Raw genomic sequence first — 20,146 nt, forward strand, 5'->3', positions numbered from 1 at the left:
GGTTCCCCAAAGGGCGAAGATCTCCAGAAGGACTTCCTGAGCCAGCTCCCACTCGTGAGAGACCGTGCTCTGCCTGCTCAGAGCGTCTGCCGCCATGTTCTTCTCTACGGCTAGGTGAATTGCCGACATATTCCTTCTCATATTGCCCAGAACCATAGCTGCATTGCCTCTCTGCACAGTGGCAGTGACCCTACTCCTCCTCTCTTGTTGTGATAGTACATGGCCACTGTGTTGTCCATTATCGGACCATTCTTTCCCTGTACAGAGGGCAGAAAGGCCTTCAGAGCTAGTCTGATTGCCCTCAGCTCTAATAGGTTGATGTGTAGTTTGGACTCCGATGGAGACCAACGACCGCTGATTGTCAGATCGTTAGTGTGTGCTCCCCACCCCGTGAGTGAGGCGTCCGTCACTACCGTTATCTCCGGCCATGGTTGCCAAAAAGACTCCCTTGAGAATGTTGTCGTTGCAAGCCCACCATAGAAGATCCTGAGCAACTGCACTCGGGACTTGCAGAAGATCCGACATATTCCCTGAGAACTGGGACCACTGAGTTCTGAGAGCCCATTGAAGGGATCTCATTCTCAATCTGGCCTCTGGTACTAGAAAAATGCAGGATGCCATGAGGCCGAGCAACCTGAGAAAATCGAAGGCCGGTAGACGTTGGGCATTCTGGAATTTTGTTACCATCTGCTGGATGTGGAGAGCTCTCACTTCGGGAGGCGAGGCTTTTCCCGATGAAGTGTCCAAGACTGCTCCGATAAACTGGAGTTTCTGGGATGGTATCATGTGGGACTTCTTGAAATTGAGGGAGAAGCCCAGTTTGTGGAGGAAGTGGCAGGTGATCGAAAGATGTTCCTGAGCTTGTTCTGGAGAACTTGCTCTGATCAACCAGTCGTCCAGGTAGGGATATATGTGAATACCTCCTTTCCTGAGACTTGCTGCCACAACCGCCAACAGTTTGGTGAAAACCCTCGGGGCGGAGGTCAACCCGAATGGCAGAACTCGAAACTGATAATGAGAATTGCCAATCGCGAACCTCAGGTACTTTCTGTGCTTTTGATGGATTGGCACATGAAAGTAAGCATCCTGAAGGTCCAATGATACCAACCAATCTTGGAGTTGGAGAGCCTGAAGGATCTGAGAAAGAGTCACCATCTTGAACTTGTCCTTCCTGAGGAACTTGTTTCAAGTTTCTCAAGTCCAAGATGGGTCTCAGTCCTCCGTCCTTTTTGGGATGAGAAAATATGGGGAGTACCAACCCCTGTTCCTCTCCGCTACAGGTACCAGTTCTATGGCACCTTTCTCTAGCAGGGTTAAAATTTCCTGCAACAGGAGCGGATCCGGAATTTTGATGGAATTGGCTCCCGGTGGATGATTGAGGCCTTTTTAGAAAGGGGAGACAGATGCTTGTGCACTGGAAACAATAGCCCAAGGTTACTGAGGTAATGCCCCGCCATTTCTCCAGATGGAGAGATCCTGCCTCCCACTGGTGTTTTGTGTAACAAGGTCTCAGAGGGTTTTGGAGGCGGCTGCAGGAGGGGCTGAGGGTACAGATGCCGCTCCTGAGGCTGATTTTGCACCTCTTCCCCGAGGGAAGTTCCTTTTGCCCCTTTGAGAGGCCTGTCCTCTTCCTCTACCAAAAGAGTAGTATCATCGAAAAGAACGACCCCTCCAGGAAGATGAGCCGGAATAGGGTTTTAGAGGCTGGCGCAAAGAGGCGATTAGTGATTTAGCTGCCGCTTTCGAGGTCTGAAGTTTTTCAAGGCTTTCATCAGCCTTTCTGCCAAAGAGCCTCGAGCCATCAAAGGGCATGTTGAGGAGTCTAGCTTGCACATCCGTTGCAAATCCCGACTTCCTCAACCACGCAAATCTGCGTAGCACAACGCTTGCAGCCATGGATCTGCTGATACTATCAGCAGTATCCAGTCCAGACTGGAGGCATTCCCCCATTGCGTCCTTCCCGTCTGACTATATTCAGGAAGCCTTCCCTTTCCTCGCCTTACGGAATATGATCAGCCACCGCCGAAATACAGTCCCACAGGGTATGGGTAAACCTGGCTAGGGTACAGGTGACATTTGCCGACATAAGTGCCATACTGCCTGACGTGAAAACGTTACGTGCCCAGGCGTCAATTTTTTTATCCTCTCTATCTGGAGGGATAGTTGGATAAGCAGTTTGTTTTGAAGTGGATGCTGCTTGAATGACTAAACTCTCTGGAGTCGGATGTTTATTCAAATATTCAGGATCCGATCCAGCTGGTCTGTACTTTCTTGGAAAAGTGCTGTCTGCAGCAGCAATGGTTTCTGGTTTCTCCCAGTTTTTCTCCACAGTCCTTTGAAGGGCCCTGTGAAAAGGGAGAACAGGATCCTTCTGAGGTCCCTTGACGATAATATCCGTCATGTCATCTTGTTCAAAAAATGGGTGAAGTATTACCCCAACCCATGTATTCAACTACCCTGGTCATAAGACACCTGTATCCAGCATCTGCATGCTCTGCAGGATCAGGTTTGGCGAACTCTAATTCTGGGGATGTGTCAACTCCACTGGCAGAATGTAGAGTATCACTCAGGTCTCTCATTCTGGATTCCTGGTCAATAAGTTCTTCAGAAACTTGTCTTGTCCCATAAGTAACTCCCAAAAGGAGTAACTTCGTCTTCTTTTTCTGAAGCAGACTCTTCATAAATTGCAGACAGACTTGAAAAAGTCTGATCTTCCTCTTCCATCTGCTTCGAAGGAAATGGCAAATCCCTCGAAGTTTTCGAGGGTGTCTTCGAAGTCTTCGAAGTTTTCAAAGATGACTTCTATAATGGCGTCGATGACGCATGTGGTTTTGGTGTCGAAATTATCATCGTCAAAGTCTTCGGCGATTTGTGTTTCTTGGCCGGCACCGAAGAGGTGCTCGACTCTCGAGGTTTCTGCGACGGTTTTACGTCGACTCTAGGTTTTTTGTATTCCTCGACGCCACTGGTCTTAGCCATAGTAGCCTTGGACTTCCCTTTGTCGTCCAACGGAGCGACCTTAGGGGTATGGCTTTTGAGGTTCTTTCGAGGGGGTCGAGGCCACATTCTCGAAAACCTCCATCATCTTTTTGCAGAATTCTTCCCACTTACTGGGAGAATCCGATTTAGTCGGACAACGAATTTCTTCGGTCGACTCTGATGAAGAAGATGATGGAGATCTATGTCTCCTCTTCATTTTTTTTCGATGACGAAGAATGTCTCGATCTACTTCTAGATCGTGATCTCTTCGAGTGCCTATGGCGATCCGATCCCTTAGAATCGGTCGCTTTTTTATGTTTTTTTGAAGAAACCTTTTTTGAGGCCTCCCTCCCCACCGACAGTTTACCTCTCCTCTCACGAAGAGCTTTTTCGGTCATCGATTGGCAGGAGCCGCAGTCGTCGGTTCGGTGACTGGAACCGAGACACCAGAGACAAATCCGGTGGGGATCGGTAATCGGCATCTTAGATCCACAATCTGCACACTTCTTGAACCCAGTCCTGGGTGTCGAAGATGATGACATTTTCTTCACAGAAAATAGAAGCGCGCCGTTCTCGATAGCGAAGCGATCGGAAAAACGGAACTGTAGCAACGGGCGCGGCTCGAGCTACTTATACCATCGGTGACGTCGACAGAGTACGTCGAGGGACAGTCGACGCCACGACCTCGAGCACAGCGCCCTCTGCCGAGAATTTTTTTTTCCGAAGCAGCAAAGCTGGAGATAACGATTATCACAAGATGAGGAATACGTGGGAGGACACAATCCATTCGAAAGGTTGGTTTAGAAAGACCACTGCGAGACGCTCAGAGCAGTCTTTCTAAATCAAACTGTCATAACCCTGCCGCATAGGAGTGCGTGCAGGGGATGACTGGCACCAAAGTCCCAAAGACGGAAGCCACGGGTGAGGAAGGAAAGTGTGCGTGTGTGTGTGTGTATGTTTGGGGGCATGTTTGTAGCTTGGAAAGGTGGGCAAGGGGCCAGGGAGAAGGGAAGGTCAGAGTATGTGGGACGAGGAGAGGAGTTTGTTGCATGGAAGGGAGGGGAGTGTGGGAGGGGGTGAATAAGTGTGTGTGTGTGTGTGTCTGCTTGTGGGGGGATGGACTAAAGTTTAAGGCGGCGGAGGGGCAGGGGAAGAAAGGGAGTGTGCGGGTGGTGGCAGGGGGGTATATCCTACCTCTCGGATTTAAACGATGATTGGGTTAGCCAGGGTGAAACCCCCCAAAATATTATATTGGTGTATATTGAAAGCCTCACCAAATCGGCGTAAAAAAAAGAAAAAGCAGAAAAACATGCTTTTTGGAATGCAGCCTTCAATTTTCTAATCACATGGAATTTTCCATTTTTGGAGATTCAGCATATTCTATCAGAGGCATGTAGTGCTGTATTTAGGAGAGGTTTGGGAGAGAGATACTTGAACGCATTGGGTTAGTGATTGGGAGACAGTGAGGTTCTTTCAGGGGAAAAAGATGGAGTCAAGGGTCTTCTTTTAGATTACAAATTTAGCAGAGCCATGCTGGACCATTTGGAAAGGGGATTTGGGGCTTTTGGAAGGCTGATTGAAAATGAGGTAATGTTGTTAAGAAGGGGCTTGATGGAAGTTACCACTACTACTGGAAGGTCCTCTGAGTTTCAGGTAGTGGCGAGTTCTTGCCAACATAAATTCAAATTTGGCCACTGAGAATGGGTTTTAAGCAGAAGGTGACTGCAAAGAATTGAACCTTGGTGCTGGCAGGATTGGTTGACAAAGAATAAGTAACTATTAGGTCAATGTGCTATTTAAAAAGGTGCACTTTAGCGGAGGAACAGTAGTTCTTTGAGCTAATAAGATTCAAGAAGCTCAATGTCATCCATGATTGAAACACAATGTATGTGGTTTCTCAGACCCAGCGTTTGTTTTGGTAGACTAGGACGTTTGTTGGATGGATGTTAAAACAGATCTTCAGGTAAGGACTAGGGTTGGCGAGTGGTCTTTGAAAACAATGGTTGAACAAGTGATGTTGCAGAACTCAAAGTCCTGACAACATGGGTTCAGACACCAACGTTCTGAGTTCCAGCCTTGTTACAGAGGAATGATTAAATCTATTGGAACAGACTCACAGGCAATGGTTTTATGACGAGTGACCTGGTTCACCATTTATTTTCTTCGAGAACACACGTCTTCCGTTACTATACACAAGCTCTGATTTGTACAAGCTGCTCTCCTACAAACTGAATTAACAGGTCACTTGCCACTTAGAATGAGCACTGCAAAGGGTGCAAGAACTGGACCCCTTCATTCATGGCCAGCTTTGCATAACCCGCCATTTCCCTGATTTTATTTTAGGTTTCCTCGCGATTCTTTCCTGGAGCCCGAATTTGGTGCAAACTTTGGTGCAAACTTGTTCATTTTTCAACCGGTTGGCATTTCTACCATCAGAGCCACCCAGCAATTTCCATCTGCCATCTCACTGCGACACAACCCTGAGATGCCAGGTAGGCCTTGTTCAACTCTAACATGATTTATAACCCATTTTCGACTCCAATCCTGGCCTAACCTTAAGCTTTCTTTCTTAGACGCCAGTCACTGCCACATCTAAATTTCCGTGCTTGTACTAACGACAGCAGCATTTACCTGCTCTTCTACAGTGTTCTTTTTCTCCCTAATCCTTCTATCGGACCATCACAATTTCTAACGAAAAACACATCCTTTTTAACGCTTTAGGTGATCCCAGCCGTCTTACTCCACATTTGAGTCCTGACGACAGTTAGATACCCACAGCAATCCTGGTCTCATCGCAGCACCTGTGGTCTTCTATTGGTCAACCGAACCAGAAACACCCAATAAATGTGTCAACAACGATTGCTTGCCGCTATTGATAAAGCAGCACAGGAAATTGTATTTTGGTTGTTATTAACCCACCGTTATTTTCTTTGGTTTTCTTTTGCATTTCTATATATTTTGCACTGTTTAGGCCTTTTTAACCTAACTTAATTGTTAATCCCTCAATTAGACTTTGTTTTATGACACAGCCTTCCTTCCTGTGATCCTTGGATTAGCCTATATGTTAGCTATCCTCACTGTAGAATAGGTGCACCTCTATGAGAGGGGTAGCCGTTGACTATTCTGTATTCGGTTATTCCCTCAAAAGGGCACACATTTACCGTTCTGAACATCACCTTGTGTCTGAACCTGTAGGGGTCCAGAATGCATTAACTCTGAAGATAGACAGAATGATACATAAAAGAAGCATAACAAATGATTTCAGCTCTTACCTGGGCTGCTGTCCAGGTGCAAGTGAGTGAAGACCAGTAAACTCCATATCTAATGCTGAAAGAAAGGCTGCATTGTATTAAAAGGGCACCTCAGTTTAAAAAAATCAGTTGCAGAGCACAACAACATAGAAAATGAAAGGGCTTGCAATCAAGATATGTTGGGGTGCCTAAAGCATTAAAGGGGTTCATTAAAATGTGTGTCATCGGCCCCGGGACTGAAAGGTGTGTGTAGTAAATCAGGATTGAAAATAAATGTAAGAGTGGCGTTTAGGGAACCCACGTCGTGAAGTGTTAAAATTCAGGATGCAGATACATTACCCACTGACCCTTCCTTACCCAAAAAGTCACACCCCCGAATGAGACCCTCTATGACCGGGAGCATTTCCTTCCACTGGTCTTGTAGAACATCCATTGAACCGCAAACAGAAAAGATCTAAGGAAATAAAATAAATAACAGCAGAGTTGAGAGATGGCAAACGTAAGGGTTATTGCGTTATACGGGGGGTGGGGTGCTCAGAGTTAACCGCAAATTAACATCTGCCTCTTTTTGGAAAATATACCACCATTCTCCAACATTGCAGCTGAGCATGGACATGCCTCGAGCACATTCTAGTCTGTCACACTCAAGCTCTTCCATGTATAAAATGCACTCTCAACATGAATGTAACAATTCATGCTATTAAAAGAGAGGCTAATATCTAAAATTAGGCTTCATTGACTCAATATATAAATGACTGAAATGATAAGTCTAACCACAAATAATGGAACTACTGGCACCCATAGGTATTTGCTAATACAGTAATTCAACCTGGTAGGAGATATCTAAGATCACTTTTTTGTCTTCACAGAAGGCAAAGGACAGAACTCCAATCACTGCTCTGAAGTATGCTAAATGTTCTCAATGTCGCACTACTGGTTATTGTAGTGGTGCAGTGATGGAACACCCTAATTTCACTGATGGAGTCGTAGTATTTGAGAGGAAATACAGTTGGTGGCAAGTACAGTTCTGCTGTTGAGATGCTTACATGCAAGTGTTCTTAACAGGGCCAAAATAAAAGTACCTTACCATCTATTTATACAACTACTTCATTTCCTACAATTGGCAATGGGTGGGTAGCACTGAACTCCCATTACTGAAGTCTATATACATTAACTCCTAAGTGCAGAACATCCAATTTTTCAAGTGGCTGCCGCATCCATCATTCACCAACACCAGATTGCATGGTATCTATCCTTGCTTATTTCTCGGATCAGTTAGTAGCATATGTGACGAATCCTATGGCGTCATCACTGACCCCTAGCCTAAAGTCTCCCCCCATGTGGCGGGAGGGCAGCCGCTAGCGGATCCGGACTCTGGGGGTGGTATTATTAAGGAGGATCACATGGGAGGAGATGGCTGCCAGGGAGATGTGGTGACTCCATTAGGAGAGAGACAGTATTCTTCTCTTTTCTGTGAAGAGGACCCTATAATTTCTAGATTCCTGATGGCATGTCATTTTCCATTCCTTCCAGAGGTAAAACCAAGATCAACTCTTATCAGATACCACTCACACCTCACACGTACATGAAACCCTTTTAACATCTATTTCCAAGAGTCCTCATTTTTTAAAACAATAAAACATTAGAGCCTAAAACTCATATGCACTTCATCTCCCATAAAGCTTCAAGTACTGAGACCAGGAAGATTAAAAAAGGAGTTAATGAAGAAAGAAACCTTGACCCAAACGTGCGGACTAGTCATGAGAGAACTCTACTGTGCAGGAGAGTAGCTAGCTAGCTGCAGGGCGAATGAAGCAGGAAGCGGTGCAGTCAGCAGAAGCAGACGTGAAAAGATAAACTGTGCAGGACATAGCAGACGATTACCAGACTCTGCTTGGAAGCCCACCTACCAGGAGAGACACGAGACTGGGAGGTGCCGCATACGCTGCAGAGGGACCGCTGTGAGCGTACCAGCAAGGCTGGTTTAATGGCAGTCCAATAAAAACCTTTCACTTTCACCAGAGGGTATTCTCACTCCTAAACCCCTTGAATCCTCTATGCAGGTGGCCATCGCTCTTGGATCCTGACCCTAGGTAGAAGTGAGGGAGGATCACCTGGGTGGAGGGTCCTTCGGGAGTGTGGTGTCCTTGGGCGAGACAAGGTATCCCCCTTTCCCTATTGACAACCAATCCAACCCTTCCCCAACCTTCATGGGCTGTTCTAGGTTATAAGCCAGTTCCCCTCATTTCTCCACAACTGACACTTGACAGTACTGGGACGAAGACGAGGCAACCAAGAGCGATGAAGACTATACTCTTACCACTCTGGTACTGGGAGGTGGAAGGTGCCCGCTAAGAACTGAGGGTCAGGCGTGTCCCTTTGATTATTGGCAGGCAGGGCTAATTGGACATTCACATCTGCAGCCGGTCAATGGGCTGCAGGTGTATAATAGGACACCAGCCCTGCAAGAGAAGGCATGACAGGGCAAGCAGCAAGGAGGCTGGTGCAAGCAGCAGGGAACCTTATTGGAGCAGGACGCCGAGATTCTGGGGACTGCAGAGAGAGGCTGTCCATTGAAGTGTGGCGTGGGAGCTGGGACTCCCTAGAGCAGACTGCACGGGGGGAATGGAGCCATGAGGGAAGGCTGTCTCTTTCCCTTATGCTCAAGGTGCTCGTTCCATGGTGTTGAAGGGTTAACACAGGAGTGTGAGGGGCAGGAGCTGCAACCCAGACATCAAAAGTAGAAGGCTGTGTGATCCGTGCTGCAGCAGGAACTGTGAAAGCGACCAGTGAGTTTCTGATGAATGAGAAACCCGGTGTGAGAGTGTGTGAACGCCATTATTCAGGAATACTTTTTTTTTTTTTTTTTAGAAGGTCTCGGGTCCTTTCATTGTCAATTACCGAACTGCCAGGAATACTTTGTATCAGAGTGGTCGCGTTGGTCAAGAAACAAGTTTTCAAAAGTCTCCAAAGACTGCACAATACAATTAAAGCAAAGCAAACAAATATTGAACAGATAAAGCGAAAATGAGCCATTAGCGAGACCCAGAATTATTGAATACCGAACTGAATCAAAACTTTGCCAACAAACAAAATTAAGACATTTTTAATCCAGAAAGGGAACGGGATCGCAAATCCAAGCAAATAATTTTCTGTTCTGAAATTAATGTAACTTTAAAGAATAAGCAAGCCATTATATGCTGAGTTATGAAGTGAAAATAACTGAAAAATAAACAAGTAAAACCAAATTATGCTGAGTTCTAAAGTGAAGGCAACTTTAAAAAATATGCATAACAAAAGACACTGAAGCTTGTTTACAGTGGAACTTAAAAGTTAAAGGAGTATTGATACTAACTTGTGTGAAAGCCACAAACTACAGCAACAAATATTTGAAAACCGAAATAACTGAACTTTTGAAATGAAAATAAAGACGACAAGGAGACTTTTCTTTTGAACTGTGTTGCTACAAAAAAACTAAATCTTGGGGAAGGGAACCTTTGAGATTTGAGACATTTGGTGAAGTGAGAACACAGTCTCAAGGTTCCCTTGTATGTGTTGCTTAGAACTCGGGGAAGGGATCCCTGAGTCTTGATTGAGACTATCGCCTTTAGTCCAAGGAAGGTCATTTTTGTTGGAACTGTTTTACACTTGGGGAAGGGAGCTGAAAGGAGCTCAGAGCTCTGTGTTGAACAGTGTTTTTTGTTTGCCGACATCCCTACACAATGTACAGATTTAGTTGTGAGCACAAGTATAGGTTTTGGACACAGACAGATTCCCAAGTTGAACTCTTTGACTCAGATTTTTCTTAGTTTCAATTAGGTAGGGAAATACCACCTTAGTGTAGGGCAAGTTAGGCTTTTTTCGATCCAGACATTTAAGTTAATAAAATGTTTTGTTTTGAATTCTGAATCGGTTGTCTGTGTCTTACTTCATGGTGCCTTCATACAACACACGAACGCAGAGCAGATGCTGGAACTGAATGAGGGTCAGTGAAGCTGGGTAAGCTCTACAGGATTTGCTGCAGAAGCATGCCACTGCCCGAAGACGCCAATAAACACTGGTGAGTGTGCCTACAAGTGCTGGGGCCCTGGGGCGTGTGGACAAGCATATGGACCAATAAATGAAGCTTTTGAATGCCAAGCAAGTAAATTGAAGAGACAGAACTTGTACAAATCCTCATGTGAAAGCTGGGGTAAATGTTATCTGCAGCAGATTAACATTAAGGAGAAGTTTAAAAGGCAAAGATTATACAAGTCGCCTTATATGAGAGTTCAATCTTGGTAAAATTTGAACAAGCGTTGCCACAAGCTAAAGCGTAATAATGTAAACATTAATGAGGACGTTGAAGGGCAGAATTTGTACAAGTCTCCGTATACGAGAGGTCAACTGGAGACGATTGGAACAAGAATTGCCACTAGCTACCGGGGGTTAAGCAGTGAAGAGGCAGGGCTCACAGAATGTAATAGCTCACTAGCATTGGCGAGTAGTTTTTATGAGGGGGAGTACCGTTTGCATGATACTCAACCTTGTTGGAGAGTATGGGGATGTTAGAAATGTATTTTTCATTTCCTGCAAACACATTTTGTTTACAGTAAATGACAAGTTTCAAGGTGCACGCTTGACAGCATTGCACCAAATATGAAGTGTGCTTATGGCAACATGCATCACTTTACAAAAAGCACCAGTAAATATGTTGTCCCCACTCACCTTGGGACAAGCGCATTTCTCTTAGGTCGAGTATCTAAACTAAGGAACTTGCCCTGTAGGTCTAGTGGGATTTATAAGAATTTGTAAGGCCTGAGAGGAATAACTTATACCAAGAAGGAAAGTGAGCATTGTAGAAAGTCCTGAAGAAAGGAACCATCAGGCAGACAATCCTTTTGGGAAGAGATAGTTAGCAAAGGAATACACCTGGGGTTCTACAGGACCCAGAAGGGGAAGAAAGTGTTGTGAACCCTGTAGAAAGTCCTGATAAAAGGAACCATCAAGCAGATAGTCCTTTTGAGAAGAGAAACCTGGCAGGAGAGTAGACCAGGGAATCTGCTAGACCCAGAAGGGGAATTAAACTTTTTGCCAGAAGGAAAAATCACTAAGAAACATTTCACCTACTCTTAAAAAGTTAATTGAAACATCTTTTTCTTGCCATCCTGAAGAAAGACTCATTAAGCAAGAAACATTCCCTCCCCCCCCCCTTGTCTTGCACTAGTAGTAATGGCGTCAGGCCTACCCTGCTAGTAAATTTTTTTTTTGCTAGATCATTTGGAAAATTCAAGGCCTAAGAATGACTCTGTATTCCTTTGTTCCCTTCCCGCTTTGAAGCACTTCACTTGTGTATAAGCGCTTTACAAATAAACAATTACAATTCCACCCTAAAGACAGACTAAATAAAGAAAAAGACATTTCATTTATTTTTAAAGGCTCATTTGACAGAGACACTATCGCTATCCTACCTGAATTAATCCAGGGGAAGGGAACCAGTCCCTGGATGCAGAGACTATTTGTTTGATTTTCATATTTTAATTTTCTTACACTTGTTATTCAATCAAACCAGAAACACTCACCATTCACCTTTAATTGTTCATTTATAGTGCGAGGGTCAGATACCCTTTGGACACAAAGGATGATTAGCATCATTTTGACAAGACAGACTGATCTTTAGTTTTAGTTTCCTAGGTAGGGGAAACTCTTTTGAATAGGTACAGAAAGGTCTTCATCCAATCCCTTTTACTTTAATAAAGATGTCAGATGTTGAAAAAGTTACAACTTTGTGCCCACCTCCGATTTCTGAACCCTACCCTTTTTCCACTAGAGGCAGAGCACTCGGTGGACCATTGTTAGGGAGAGTGGGTTGCAAAAAGGAGCAGGTGACTCTTGCAGGGAGTATGGTGGGCAGGTGGTTGAAACTGAAAGGTAAGCTATTCGTGGCCAGTCAGCCCCATCTGTGAACCACATGCCTGCAGCCCACGCCATGTGTACTAGAGCCAGCACAGAGTCACAAGGTAGGCTAGGTGATAAGCCCCCCGAGACAGGGTCAGGATCAGATCCTGTCAGAAGGGAGCCGAGACCCCCCCCCTCACCCCCAACTGGCATCAACCTGGGGTAATACTCTGAGGTACTGACCTATCCCAGAGGCGTGCAAGGGAGTTGAATGGGACCCCAATCCCCCTCACTCCCCAGAATGTTCAAACGTGCTTAACATAGATACTACGGCCACTTCCACAATCAGCCTCTGTTCTGGCCAGGTTTATTGTGTTTCCATTTCAGAACCAAATGCCCCAGAATGGCTTAGACAGCAAACCAAAAAAACTATAACTGAGCAGCAGAAGCAAACTGTCATCGTAATCAGCATGCCACAGAACATCCAACTCCGGAGAGAAAACAAACGCCAACCTGCAAAAACAGACTGACCATACACGAGCAGTGTCGGGAAACCTTATCAGTGAAGACAACCAAAGCAGCATGAACAAGCTGTTTGGTCTGGCGACAATCCCACCAGAGAACCAAAAAAGGGGGACAGGTCAAACAGACATTTTAAAACTTTGGTTATACAGTTCCAAAAACGGGGGAACGTCCAAGAAGCAATTGACCCACAAGACAGGTGACTTGTAAATCCAATGTGAGCAGGATGGAGTAGTAGCTAGGAGAGGCAGGGATATAAATACCCAGCCAGATCAGACAAAGCTGAAGGGTGTTGGGGTGAGGATGAGCGAGAAGAGGCGAGTGAAAAGTGGAAGAGAGACTGTGGTGTGGTGAGGAGCGGAGAAAAGTGGCAGATGGCAAGGACAGGAGACACGTAGCAAGGAGACTGTGGCAAAGAGAGGAAAGGAGATACGTGACAGACTGAAGAGAGGAGAAAAATGGCAGAGAGATGAAGGAGAGGAGACAAGTGGCAGAGAGACTGTGGCAGGGAGAGGAGACAAGTGGCAGAGAGACTGAGGAGTTGAGACAAAGGACAGACACACTGTGGTGTGGAGAAGTGGTAGAGAGTGTGTGCAAAACAAAGGAGGTGATGGCTGGAAGGTTTGGAATTAATCCTAACCTCTGGCATTGCTCTGGGCAACCCTACAGACCATCATTCTTTGCCTGCCAAGCCATTACAAAAGGGGAAAGACAATATGTAAATCAGGCTTGGTCCCACCCAAAAAAAGGGGCAGTCCAGCCCGAACTACATGGTCACATCCCTTCTGCATGAGACCACAAGCATCCCCAAACATGTTTTGCCGTTATTGGGCCTCATCAGTGAGGAGTTGCTTGGGTCTCTAGGCCCAGGACACAGGGCCCACGTGTGGGCCCAGAGACCCAATGAGAGTGTGAGGGTATGCCCACACGTGGGTCCCTTGTTTGCTGCACCATAAGGAAACAAGCTGCACCTCACTGAGGAGGCCCAACAAGGCCGAAACATGTCTGGGGTTGCTTGTGTTTCCGTGATGAGGGGACCTGGCCTAGCAGTTCAGGAAGGGCTGCTCCCATTGGTGGCAGTACTCGACTGATTTGAATATGGCTGGACCCCTTTTGCAATGGCGCAGACGGTCTAAAAAAAAAAAAAATAGTGGCGTGGAAGTTTGCCCAGAGCAATTACAGTGGTTCAGATTCATTCAAAACCTTCCACCCATCACTTTTGTGGTTCTAGAGAGACGGTGCGCCTGGAACATCTGGAAGATTGGACCTGCGAGTAGGGTGCAGAGCGCCCATATGGAGGTCGAGGTGAAAAGTAGGGAACCACTTACTGTGATCACTAACAAGTTTCCCAAAGTAGATATTGAAAAAGTGAAAAATTAAAAGTTGAAACCTGGTTGGATTCTTGTGGCCATCTGTAAAATCCCTCAGCATGTTTCTGTCTGGTATAGAAGCATGAGAACTAGAAACCTATTCAAGGGCAGACCAACTGGTACTCAGTGGGGTCCAGAGCACCACAAGTGGGGGTAGGGACTCCCAAACTCCTTCCCCATCAGCCAGGTTTGGGGACCTAGAGCCAGTCCTATCCCTAAGGGGAATGGGGGCAGTTAAGGTGGACAATTCTTTCTCCTTCCTCCTGTGCCACAATGTTTCTGTGCTTTACTGCTTTGTCTAGCTCCATGCGTCCAAGCAACATTGCTTGCCATTTTTCCCAGAGTCTACAAACAAAATGACAAGCAGAACGAGAAAGACCCACCCCAGCAGCCCAAACTACCCCAATAGGTCCTAAAACGGAGCTGCTGCTGTCAGAGGCGGCCGCCTAAGGCTGTGCAGCCTGACGCAGCCTTCTTCTAGTGTATGGTGCCTTCCTCTAACCTCGCGCAGCGTCGAGGAGTGCAATTGAGCTCAGACGTGACAGAGTTCAGCTGCGAGACTTGGGGAACTGCAGGACTGCACGAACGCCATGTGAGGACAGTGAGGATTATTGCGGGCTACATCCTTTGCACCCCTCCTTTGCACCCTGCGAGCTTGCAGTCTCTACTTCCCAGCCAAGTAGCGGTTCTCACTCTGCCGGTATCAATATTGGTGCCGGTGCTAGAGAACTGAACAACCACTTGGGTCATCTGAGTTCTGTGAGCTGCACTTAGGGGGCTTGCCCTACAGCCCTTTTTAGTGGGAGCTCCGGCAGCCTCTTGTTGCCTTCTGGTGCCCATCCACACAGCGTGGTACTCCGTGTCTGGACAAGTTAAGTGCAGCTACGGTGGTTAAGCACACTTAACACTTCCTGTTTTAACTGCATTTTGCCTCACTCTTCGTGAGGTTTTGTAAATCTTTTTTGCTCTAGTGGGACATCTGGCATAATGTCACAGACCATGCCTAGCAGGGATAAGGGCATAGATTTGCCCACAACCCCTGTAAGTGCCTCTGGTCCCGGGGCAAGGACTGCTTGTACACAGCATGTCATGAGCAGGGCAGATTTCTCCCCACAATCGCCTTCCCCGGCTTGCCACAGGAGTGGCAGCCGTTTATCTGAAGTCCTGGCAATGAGTACTAAAAGTAGGCAAAAACTTCAGAAGGAGAAGCTCTTGCTCACCAATCTTCGGTCAATTAAAACAGACCTTAAGGGCGTTGTCTGCCCCCTTTTCCCTATTCTCCTGCAATTACTCCCAAAGGTACCAGACTCTTACACAGCCAATGAAGGGATAATTGGGGCGATACGAGAAGCTAATGTTCCTGTGGGCGCCCAAACCCAGTCAGTACAGCCAAGTGGTAAAAGGGAATATGCAGGAGAAGAAATGGCAGAAAGAACGGATAGGATCCTAGGAGAGCCCAAGGCACCAGAAAACTGGCGGATTCGTAGCTAACACATGCTGCAGGACCTTGCAGCACGTTTAAACTTTGGGGAATTTCAGTCATGAATGGTCTTCTTGGGCCCAAATATTTATTTTTTACCTCAGTTAGTTTCCCAGAAGACTAGTCAAGAGGTACCTGAAAGAATGGAAAAGGCTTACCAAACTAGGGAACTGCCGACAAAGAGATTCCTTCTTGTATTGCCCAGAACCAGAGCTGCATTGCCTCTCTGCACAGTGGTAGTGACCCTATGCCCCCCTCTCTTGTTGAGGTAGTACATGGCCACTGTGTTGTGCATCATTATCAGGACATTCTTTCCCCATAGAGCAGGCAGAAAGACCTTCAGCGCTAATCTGATTGCCCTCCGCTCCAAAAGGTTGATGTGTAGTTTGGACTCTGATGGAGATCAACGACCACTGATTGTCAGATCGTTGGTGTAGGCTCCCCACCCCGTGAGTGAGGTGTATCACTACTGTTATCTCTGGCCATGGTTGCCAAAAAGATTCTCCCTTGAGAATATTGTCTTCGCAAGCCCACCAAACTAGGTCTTGAGCAACTCTGCTCAGAACCTGCAGGTGATCCGACATATTCCCTGAAAATTGGGACCATTGAGTCCTGAGAGCACATTGAAGGGATCTCATGCTCAATCAGGGTTTTTGGAACCTGGAAAATGAGGAAAACCTCAAAAAAAATAAAAATAAAAAAAAAAAATCGAAGGCCGGAAGATGTAAATATACCACAAATCAAAAGCATATAATTTGAAATCCTCTGTGATGCACACGAGTTGTGCTGCCTAAAGCAACTTGTAGCAGCACCCTGTGCCACCATTGAAAGACACGAGGTGTTTTCACTTTCAAAGATGGCGGCCCGGGTCTCCCTCATTGTTTACCATCACCAGCCCTCCCTCCACATGGATGCCTGATAGCAATTGGGCATTGCAGCTACATCTGGAGCCCATCAGAAGCTGGCAGGCGTGTGCCGGCCCTTCCTGGAAAGGCCCTGAGGGTAAGGTCAGCAACTGTCCTGTGACTGTCCAGTGCTGACAGTGCCAAGGGCCAGAACCCCTGCTCGTTTGCATACAAATACCCTGATCTCTCCTGCTACCTACCAATCAAGCGGTAAGAAGCTCAGACCTACTCCATTCCACTAGAAACTACCCTAAGCCCTAATGTTCTCTGACCGCATTCAGTGCTCATCTTATCTAACCCGGCATTCCTGCGCCATTCCCGACCCCTATCATTACCTTACTGGTATACCTGCCACCCGCTGGGGCTGCCCCTCATCACCTGCAGGAGCCAATCTACATAGTCACTGACTACGTACTCGCTGCCACCAAACTGCTAAACGGCATTGTTTACATACTTAGAATCTGCTCTAAACTAACTTACCTGCTAAGTATACCCTCATGCTGCTCAACACCTCTGTCTGCATGCTGCATCTAATCTCGCTGCGACGCACGTATATAGACGAACAATGGCAACTGTCTGAAATATGCCAATTCAGGTGGCCTAGTGTTTTCATAGATATGTTTTAAAAATGCCAATTAAGCCCTCATTGTGAATATTCGAATCTAGGTGACCCCCCATACTGCAATTACAACGGCTAGTGCCTTATGTTCGCTCATTGACCACTGTGCAAACTAGCTGTGCCTTATGGTCGCTTATTGACCAGTCTGCATTTTTGTTGTGCTTTATGGTCGCTTATTGACCACCCTGCATTTTGTTGTGCCTTATGGTCGCTTATTGACCACCCTGCAATCTAGTTGTGCCTTATGGTCGCTTCTTGACCAGCCTGCAATCTAGTTGTGCCTTATGGTCGCTTCTTGACCAGCCTGAAATCTAGTTGTGCCTTATGGTCGCTTATTGACCAGCCTGCATTGTTGTTGTGCCTTATGGTCGCTTATTGACCACCCTGCATTTTGTTGTGCCTTATGGTCGCTTATTGACCACCCTGCAATCTAGTTGTACCGTATGGTCGCTTATTGACCACCCTGCATTTTTGTTGTGCCTTATGGTCGCTTATTGACCACCCTGCAATCTAGTTGTGCCTTATGGTCTCTTATTGACCACCCTGCAATCTAGTTATGCCTTATGGTCGCTTATTGACCACCCTGCATTTTTGTTGTGCCTTATGGTCGCTTATTGACCACCCTGCATTTTTGTTGTGCCTTATGGTCGCTTATTGACCACCCTGCATTTTGTTGTGCCTTATGGTCGCTTATTGACCACCCTGCAATCTAGTTGTGCCTTATGGTCGCTTATTGACCACCTGCTATCTTCCTGCGCCCCACCTAGCACACAATCATGCCTATAGCCATCTGCAAGCTCGCTGCCACCACCACCACCACACTGCTCACTCTCCTTGCTACACTCACTGCTCACCAACCCTACACATCAATCCGCCCTCAATTCGCACTCCTGCCACACAGCCCACCCCCCAATCCAACACAACCCGCTGCCCCCGATACCTCACAAACTCATTCACATCCTACTAACACACCTCCTGCTCCCTGCACCGCTAGAATGTACAGACTGGATAGACTCAGACCTTGCACACAGACCACAACATTCAGCACACAACCCCCACCCATTGAACTCAAACTACAGACTGAGCTCCCGTATCCTCTCCAAACACATCCCTCACACTGAACACCCTCTCACCCACAAACAACCACACACTAACCAAACCACACCCCACATCATAACACATCAGTCGAGTCTACCACCCACACCTCCACAATCACACCTCACATCAAATGTGCCCTCCTCAATGTTCGATCCCTCCCAGCTCACACATCTGATATTCATGACCTCATAACTAACAACAACATTGACCTACTAGCCATCACAGAAACATGGTTACATGAAGCATCAGGCCCAGCCGTCACTCTTGCACTACCACCTGGCTTCACCATACTCAGATAAGACAGACCTGAACGAATAGGAGGCGGAGTAGCCTTCATCTACAAGGAGAATCTTCAGCTCCGACTTGTTAGCCACTCCTCGACCAACAACTCTGACCTCTTATCGACCAAACTCACACTGTCACCCAACAGCACCATCAACATTCACCTACTATATCGCCCCCCAGCCCCCACCCCTGACTCTCAGGAAAGCATCATCCACATCCTCAGCAATAATATCAAAAGCTCCACCAAAGCCCTTCTCCTAGGAGACCTCAACCTGGGATTTAATGATGCTAAAAGACAAATCTGCTCTCTCCAAAGAACTTAATGACCTAGGCTTCACCCAAAAAGTAGAAACTCCCACTCACGCCAAAGGCCGTATTCTAGACTGGGTTGCAGACCATAATTGTCTCTCCACTATCACCTCTATCTCATCATTGACATGGACCGACCACAACTGCATCAAATTCTCGATCCCTATCACCAAAAATCACAAAACTCTGACCCTTGCTATCGCGGCACAAGTCAGAAGCTCTAAAAAACTCAAAGAGGACAACCTGCGCCCATACCTCAACACCCCCAAACTAGCACCCCCTTTCGGAAATGACCCCAATATTCTGGCAGACATCTACAAAGATGACATCACTAAAGCTATCAATGAAATAGCACCACTCGAATGGAAAAAAGAAAAGAAATCACTACACACCAACTCCTGGTTCACTGAAGAACTGAACTCAATGCGATCCCACAAAAGAGCAGCTCTAAAAAGCTGGCAATCCAATCCATGCAACAGCACCAAAAAGGAGTTCAACTTAATCTCCAAGCAATACAAAACAGCCATCACTGCTGCTAAAGCCAATGCATTCAATGCACGAATCTCCAATGCCAAATCGCACACTAAAAAGATCTTCGCCATCTTCAACGAGCTCATTTCCTCCCCCCATCCCCAAATACCCCAGATGAAATAATCAAAGATGAAGCGCGGTGTGCCAGCATTCAAATGGCCATGCTACACAAAATTGACCTTCTCCAAAAGGAAATCAAAGACCATTGCAAAGCATTACCTAAACAGACAGGTACCAAGCTTTCTAACGCCTCACCCTCCATGTCCAAACCCACCATACCCGACTTCACTTTCAGGGACGTCACTGAAGCAGAAGTTATCAATCTACTAAAACATCTCAAACCCTCCCCCTGCAAAGGCGATATCTGCCCACCTAAACTCGTCAAAGACTGCGCAGATTGCTTTGTGCCGCTCTTTGCGGCTTTCATCAATGCATCTTTTAAAAACAGGCATTATCCCTGCTAGCCTGAAAGAGGCTTGGGTCCTGCCCCTCCTAAAAAAAAAAAAACCTGCCCTCGACCCCATACAACCCAACAACTACAGACCAATAACCACAGTGCCATTCCTCCTGAAATTACTGGACAAAGCTGCACATTGCCAAATCCAGCACTTTCTGGAAACACACTCCATCCTTGGAACAAGGCAATCGGGCTTCTGGAAAGGACACGGCACAGAAACAGCCTTGGTGGACCTAAAAAAAATCAGATCACCCAAATCATGGACAAGGGCAAGCCAGCTCTTTTGCTCCTGCTAGACCTCAAGGCCGCTTTCGATCTAGTTCATCATAAGACCCTCACCTCACACCTCACACACTCTGCCAACTTCTCTAAAGAATCAGCTCTATGGGTCACCTCCTTCCTAGAGGGTAGAGCCATGAAAGTCTTCTCGGACATCGCCAACGCCACTCCCACGACAATCCAC

At 46.5% G+C, this 20,146-nt stretch overlaps 1 protein-coding gene across 4 annotated transcripts in view; it reads right to left on the reverse strand.

The window, feature by feature from the left end:
* The window catches only part of PNLDC1 (PARN like ribonuclease domain containing exonuclease 1), a 1,498,562-nt gene that overhangs the window by 1,374,390 nt on the left and 104,026 nt on the right, over positions 1-20,146 (reverse strand). For all 4 annotated transcript variants that reach the window (XR_011281806.1, XM_069628834.1, XM_069628833.1 and 1 more), the window contains exons 2-3: positions 6,588-6,684; positions 6,252-6,306 (exon numbers count right to left, since the gene is read on the reverse strand). Coding sequence is in view for 3 of the 4 variants with exons in the window: in XM_069628834.1 (XP_069484935.1) it covers positions 6,252-6,306; positions 6,588-6,684 (152 nt within the window). In the remaining variant the exon portion in view is untranslated. The remainder of the gene's footprint in view (positions 1-6,251; positions 6,307-6,587; positions 6,685-20,146) is intronic.

Source organism: Ambystoma mexicanum, chromosome 12, assembly GCF_040938575.1.
Source record: "Ambystoma mexicanum isolate Mex_15411 chromosome 12, UKY_AmexF1_1, whole genome shotgun sequence".
Lineage (NCBI taxonomy): Eukaryota > Metazoa > Chordata > Amphibia > Caudata > Ambystomatidae > Ambystoma > Ambystoma mexicanum.